General features: G+C 51.4%; 1 protein-coding gene across 1 annotated transcript in view; it reads right to left on the reverse strand.

The window, feature by feature from the left end:
• Nucleotides 1–6,861, reverse strand: part of VWA1 (von Willebrand factor A domain containing 1) — a 27,423-nt gene extending 20,562 nt beyond the window's left edge. The window contains exon 1 of the mRNA XM_024201677.3: nt 6,398–6,861. Coding sequence (XP_024057445.2) covers nt 6,398–6,470 — 73 coding nt within the window. The 5' untranslated portion in view covers nt 6,471–6,861. The remainder of the gene's footprint in view (nt 1–6,397) is intronic.
• Nucleotides 6,862–7,262: the final 401 nt, after the last annotated feature.

Consider the following 7,262-nt stretch of genomic DNA (forward strand, 5'->3'; position numbering starts at 1 on the left):
CACCCGGTTCCCGAGGCCAGCAGCTGACTAGCCCATGAACCTGTCTTGGGTCTGATGTGCCGGCTGATGGGATGACGTAGCTGTTCCAGCACACCATGACCTGGCAGCAGAAGTCACACGAATCCCCCTCATTACACTCCCGCCCGACAAGGGACAGCATTGAAGTCAGAGGGTGGCGACTACGTGGGAGATGCCCAGAAGAGGCGCTCACGGAGCTTACGTTCATCACAGCTGCCTCGGCCTGACCCAGCCTGGTGCAGAAACACACCCACCAGCACCGCAGCATTACAGACCCATTCGCAGAACAAACCACAACACAGAGTCCATTTCAGTGACATTTGAACCCATGTTTAATGTCAAGAGTTGGGGGCAGCCCTGCAGCAGGGCAATAATTCATTCTAAAACCTAGCTCTGATACAGCACTTCCCATCCAGAGAGCTCAAAGCGCTCCACAGCATTATCGTCTCCATTTTACAGATGGGCAAACTGAGGCAGGGACTTTCCTGAGGTCACTCATCAAGTCAAGGGATAGAACCCAGGTCTCTCAAGGCCAAGGGTCAAGCCTTCAGCTCACTGGGCCACACTGCCGGACAGCCACATGAGTGCCTATAATATGTACGGGACCAACAAACCGCACACAGGGATCTGCTATTTATTCACAAAACTGGCACAGTCTGGGCAGCGGCAGCACGAGTGTCAACCCTGACCTCAGCTCAGGGGGGAATCTACTCTCCACGGCCCATTGAGTCCTTGGCCTCTCCGCTGAGTCTGCCAGCAAGGCTGCAGCCAATGGGGGTTCTGGAGAAAGAGACACCTCAACCCACCTGACAGGAGACTTTCAGACAATACTAGCCCGAGCCAGATTCAAACCAGTGATGTACAGGGCAATACATACACCCTGGCCACTAGCTTCAGTCCATTCGGTCAGAGGGTTCCACATTGGCTGGTTGACATGTTTGGATTCCTGCAGCAAGTCACTCCGCTCATGCTGCCACTGCTCTGTGCTTCCCCCTGCTGGGTCACACACACTGCTGTACACCCAGGTCAGATGGCAGGTCCAGCTGCTTGGCTGGCAGGCCAGGGCAAGAGCGCTTGGCAGCACAGTTGCCATCTCCTGGCGTGATGTCATGTGTTTCCTTGTCTCTTCTCCTACCCCCATCAGCCAGAGGGGGATCACTTAATTTTCCGAATGTTGCAACAAGAAGCTGCAATGGCTCCTGGCCCTGGCAGGGTCTGGATGGCCTGGGACTGGAGGTGGCCCAAGGAGTCTGCTCGTCAGTGGTAAAGAAGATCATGTGCACTTGAACTCCCTGGGCAAAGCAAGGCATGCCCCATGAGGGAGAAGGCTCCAGTAAAAACCCAGCCCTGCCAGCGTTACTGAGTCACTCAGCAGTCAAGAAAGGCACTGACCAAAAAAAACCACAGCGCAGCCACTCCCAAGAGGAAACTATCAAAGGAGGGATGTGAACCAGCATCCTGCCAAACCTCAGATGATGCCACCACCCACTGAAAGGCTAGATAGAGCCATCATGCCGCGCTGGAAATGGGTGTGTTGATTGGCTGGCACTCCAGGAAGTACCACATCTTCGAGACAGAACTTCCTGGAAGGTGGCTAGATTTTATTGTTTGGAGAACCTGTGCAAGGAGGCAGGCGTATATTTTGCAGCTATTTATGGGTATCACAGAATTTCTGATTCCCTCCCCTCTAGGGCTGAGATATCCAGGTTTGCTCCTTTATAAAACAACAACAACAACAACAACAACAAATGCTATATCAGGCTCAGCTTCCCCTGACACTTAACCCCAACAAAATATCAATAAATTGCTCCTCCCCACCCCCCCGGTCTCTCTCTGTTCACAATTGTCACTAGACCAGAGCTGTATCACAAAGCATGGGACAGGAGCACAACACGCTATAAGGGGCTAGGCTCTTCCCTTTGCATTTTCTTTTTTTAATGTCCTTGTAATTGTACCAGTTCTTTCTTCCCCTTCATCCTCCACATTTCATCAGAGATGGAAGGGGACCTCCTGGGGTTCAAACTGCTGGTTAATCCTGTGGTGCTTTGCAATCAGCCCCTGCTCCAAGCAACACGGAAATGTAATTAATCCTCGAAGCTGAGCTTTCTCACCTCCAGCGGGATCTTTAAGACAAGGAACCCGCCTCAGCATCATCGACCCAGCCCAGCCCAGTGACAAACATACACAGATCTAGCTAGGGCGGTTGGGTTTGGGTTGCTTTATTAAACCCATCTCTGTTCTCTTGGCAACTGGTAAAGAGACTTCCTTAAAACGTGCTTCATGGAACTAACTCCAGCCTTGGGACAGGAGACCCCGTTCCACTGCTGGACTCACAGCTCTGCAGCACCGTCTGCTCTACCACTGCTGAGCGCCTGCAGCAGCTCTGCCGATGCACCTCGTGCCCCTTATTCTAAGACACAAAATCGCCTCACCTGGGGACTAACTGTGGGAAACTCATGTCACTGGTGACCCCAGGCTGTCCTGGAACCCAGGTCTTTGGAAAAAAAGGGCAGAGCCGCACAGCCCCGCTCTCCCACTCGCTGACCTTTTTGTATTGCAGCGTGCATGCCAGCCAAGCGAGGTATGGGCTCCGCGACTGGAAGCGATCAGTGTGGAGATCACAACGCTGTCACGGGACCATCGAGTTGCTTGGCTTTAGCTGGGAGAAAGTAGCTGGCCAAAGCTTTCCTCCTGCCTGAATTGAGATATCAAAAGATGATGCTGGCCAAAACTCCCCTCCCTTTCAGCGGTGTCACCCCATGCACGGTGTGCTGCTTGATTTATATGGGACTCAGAACTGGTAGGAAGAATGGAGCGAACTCAGGAGCCAAGAGACATCAGTCACCAGTCTCTTAATTGTGCCTTAAAACCTCTAGCCCTGCCACTCTCTCCGCCCCCACTGTTTTGCCCTAAGGGGAAAAAACCCAGCACCCTCAGAAACAGAGCTGGAGTTTGGTTGCTGAAGAAAGCAGGCTCTGTTCTCAGTGCTGCCCCAGTCCGAACAGATGGGAGGAGTAGGACTCGCCCTAGGGCAAAGGCATCAAATCTCCCAAGAGGGGATCTTTACCACTGACCCAACCCTGGGGATGTTGCTCTGGAGTGCCAGGCACATTAGAGAGAGGAGAGGCTGTACTACAAGCGAAAGAGACCACACTGTTTGGGAGATGGAGGGTGTAGGGGATAAAACACAGATCTCTCCAAATGAGGGATGCTCACACAACCAAAAGACCAAAGCTGTTCTGCAGGGTAAGCCAGGGGCAGTCAGCATGCACCAAATAAGCCACAGATTGAGAAATAGCTCTTCAGCCAAGCTACTTTTAAGGCTACAGCAGTGTTGCCACATCTCATGGTTGTCTTGCGATACTTGGTGCTTTGCCTAAAGCCCCAGCTCCTGGAGTCCTGTGATTAGGAGAGAATCTAGCTTCCAATAATAAATAAATAATAAGACGTTTCTAGCCCTCGTGGAAGTGGAGAAGAGCTTGAAAATATGACCCACGTGCCCCCTGCCTGACTGGGGTTTCTCTGCTCCTTGCTGAGGCTGAACGAGCAGGTGGGACCCTGTCCAAAGTGTGCATGGAAGGACAGCGGCTGCTGCATAAGTTGGGTTGGTGCCCTCCATTCCCCTTCTCATCCCCTGCGTAGTGCCCAGCACTCAGACTTTGGGGGTTAAACGTCATCCACTATACACCAATACCGCCCTCGCATGCCCCCAGAGCGAGCTGCGTAAGATGGCCAGGTCTCTTTCCACTTCACTGTGTCTAGGCAATAATCTTACACACTCCCACCACGACACAGAGGGTGAAGCGAGCAGGGCTGGCGGCAGCAGCAGCTCTCAACCTCACGGCTTTCAATCAGCTACTCTCCAGGAGTTTGTGCCAAAATTGCCGCTAAACCGCAGGTTCAGCCTGCCTTCAGCTGCTGTTTCCTGCCTTCACACTCACCAACGGATCTGTATTTTCAGGGCAGCATAACTGCCTGGAGAAAGACGCAATCTGTCCATCCCAAAGGCCCGGCTCAGTGCTGCTCTCTGCCACACACTGTGCTGGTGTGAATCACACAATGCAGCTGCAAAATGCAATCACTGCTGCTGCACAAGGGTTTTGCATGGGAGTAAATGATGGCACAGGGTATAGGGCAGTGATGAATTGGGCTCTAAATGTTCTCCTTTCTATAGGCTGGATTTTGATTTCCACTGGTGTAAATCTAGAATGACCAGCTAATGCTGATCTCAGTTACACCCATGTAAACCCAGAGTAACGAGGGGTGGAACTCTAGATTGGCACGGGGTGGGGGGGAGGCTGAGAGATAAGAATCTGGCCCTAAGCATGCTGCAGGTCATGCACCCCACTGTCTTAGTGGCAGCTCTCTGATAACGATGGCTATTGAATTAATGCACTGACCGGTCATTTCTGAGAGCTCAGAAATGCCACTGGCCACCCAATAACTTCCCTGCATTGTTTGCTGTAATTAACAGTGAAGCCACAAGAGTGTTAAGTGTGAGCACCAGGAAGAGCCAGACGTGTGGACTGACTTTCTGTCTTCCACTTAGTCCCTCATGCCTGCCAATCCACCCCACCACACACCATGCTGGTAAATCAAACTAAGCCGCGCACGACAGCCCATCCAACACACAACCAGATGGTTTTCTCCAGAGCACTTTATGCAAAACTTTAGAGGCACCTCTGCTGGGAGCCATAAAACACCGAAGAGCGAAGCAGTCGGATTTTGGAAAATAATCTCAGACCAGCTGAGCAGCCATTGCATTTCGTTGCAGAGTTGTAAAACTAAAACAAAGACACCGAGATTGCAACTTGTCTAACTTTGCTTCTCATGTCAGCCACATCCGTTTGATAAAGCTAGAGGCTTGCTCCTTTTTAATGTCCTCTTCAAAGCAAGGTCTCTCTCTTAGGCCAGGCTAGAGAAGTGCCATGTACATTACCAGGGCTGGTTACATGAATAAGAATAATCATTTCTGCTTGTGTAGGCATCAGAAAATCCTGGCACAGCACCAGGAGCAGTAATGCCTGCCTGGGCATAGGAATCTAGCTTGGTAAATGATGTCCCTTGGGCCAGATTCCCGCACTCTTACACTGAGCAGTGCTTTACTCTGCAACGAGTCCCGCTGAAGTCAAAGCAAGAGCCTGCTCATCTTGAGTAAAGGTGGCAGAATCTGCCCCTGAAGGCTTCTAACTAGAGCGGGTCAGGAATTTTTAGACATCGCTTTTTTTTTTTTTTTTTGGTCACCAGCTGCCAATTCCTCAAAATTGGAACAGGTTTGTGGGCAAGGGTCGGGCCTGACAAATCTCTCATTTTCAAAAACATTTCGAAAGAAGTTTCAACACTAACATTTTTCATTTTAAAAAAATCTCACTCGTGTGGGTTCAAAATGCCTTTTTGTTTCATGAAATAAGCTAATTCTAGTAATATCTATTAAACAAACACATACATACATACATACATAAGTCATCACAAGAAAACATTTCACAACCATCAACATGAAATGTGTGGATGGAGCCAAACTGTTTATTTTCCAGATTGTCGGTTTGCGAAGATGTTCATGAGTTTGATCTTTTGTTCTGATCTGGGACAGGAACGTTTTTGGAATCATCAAACTTTTCCCCAGGACGGGAAAACTGTTGCCCACCCAGCCCTCCTTCAATCCCTCAACTGCTCCCCCAGCAGGAGAGGCTGAGAATCTGTTCTCCAGACCTGACTGAAAGTTCACATCTCCTCTCACCCAGCCTTCTGTGCCACAGGTGTGGATGCTATCCTATTAGCCCGTGAAATCCACCTGCAGCTACTGTTATTATAAGATTCAAAGCCTAGACTTTTTTCTACCTATAAACAAATGAAGAATTAACCAGACGCTGCTGATTTAACCCTCGCTCTGTTGTCTGAAAACTTTTTTTATTCATTACTGTCTCAAGTGACAAGTTACTCTAGAGATCCCACCCACCCCCTGATTTTCCACTTTGTTTACCTGGTGTCGGTTTCACTGCCAGTTCCCCTGTTGTTTGCAATGGGTCTTTCACACAACACATGGGCAGAGGGGAAATATTTTAAAGGGGAGGGAGGAGGGTATCTAGTTGTTAAAGCTCAATAATTAGCAGGAGCACCTGTAGTACCTGAAGTTATTTTTTAAATTAAGATTTCTGCACTAAAGGACCAGGCAGCCCTTTCCCTCGGACCGGACTGAGATCTGCAAGGTCCCGAGGCAATTGCATGTTATTTGTTGCAATAAATAACAACCCAGACAAGTTTGCTCCCTGCTGGGGCAGTTTCAGGGAGTTCACTCCCTCTTTCCCCCTCGACTGCCTACATCCCGGTGACATTGCCAGGGTCATAGCCCAGGCTAACCCCGGGTTTTCCAAGCACTCACCTCTCTTAGGTAGACTCTGCCCCAGCGCAACTTGCAGCCACAGAGCGAGCTGAAGCGCCGTCCTGGCAAACATGGCAAAACTACCTCCGATCCCAAAGCCTGGCGCGCTGAAGGCAGATGAGCGGCTGGAGATCAGGCATATTCCGGGGCAGGGTCCCGCAGCCCCCGGAGCCTGGCCGCTGGCGCCGGGAGATCAGAGCCTCCGCTCCCGAGAGTTTTTGCGGCGCTCTTGCGGATCCGGCTCGGGAAGACACGTCCCCTCCCTTCCCAAGTCATGAATCCTCCCCCCCGACGGGAGTGGCTGGAGGAGCAGCCCATGCAACACCCCAGCTGCTGCGTTCAACTTTCCTCCGGAGCGCGGAGCTGCTCGCGGGCGGAGTTTGCCTGTGGCTGGGCTGATTTCACAAACGGGGGCTCCAGCCCAGCTGCAGTAAGGAAAAGCCAAGACTGGGCGCCTCTCTCCCCTGAGCTGGACCGGAGGGAGAAGGGGAAATGGGTCCCCCCAGTGCATACGCTCACCGGTGATACTGGCTAGCAGGACAAGGATTCCACCAGGTCTTAGTGCTACTCTGATCTGACCACCTGGCCCCTAAACTGACCAGGATCCCCAGGCCCAGCACTCCCAGACAAACTTCCCGGTTGTACCCCAGGAACCACCACTGGACCTGGCATGCCAAAGTGCAGTGGGAAAGCAGCCACCTCTGGGGTGGAGGGTGGCAGCCAGGTGGGCGCTGCCCATTGCGGCTGGTCCAGGTGACAGCTGCTACATAGCCACCTCTGAGCCGCCACCCAGCAATGCACGTGGGTACCTGTTTAAAGTTAAGCAGGAGTTTAAATACTTTGCTGGAGGGGGCATAAAAGAGTT

Source organism: Terrapene carolina, unplaced genomic scaffold, assembly GCF_002925995.2.
Source record: "Terrapene carolina triunguis isolate 2854851 unplaced genomic scaffold, T_m_triunguis-2.0 Scaffold714, whole genome shotgun sequence".
NCBI lineage: Eukaryota > Metazoa > Chordata > Testudines > Emydidae > Terrapene > Terrapene triunguis.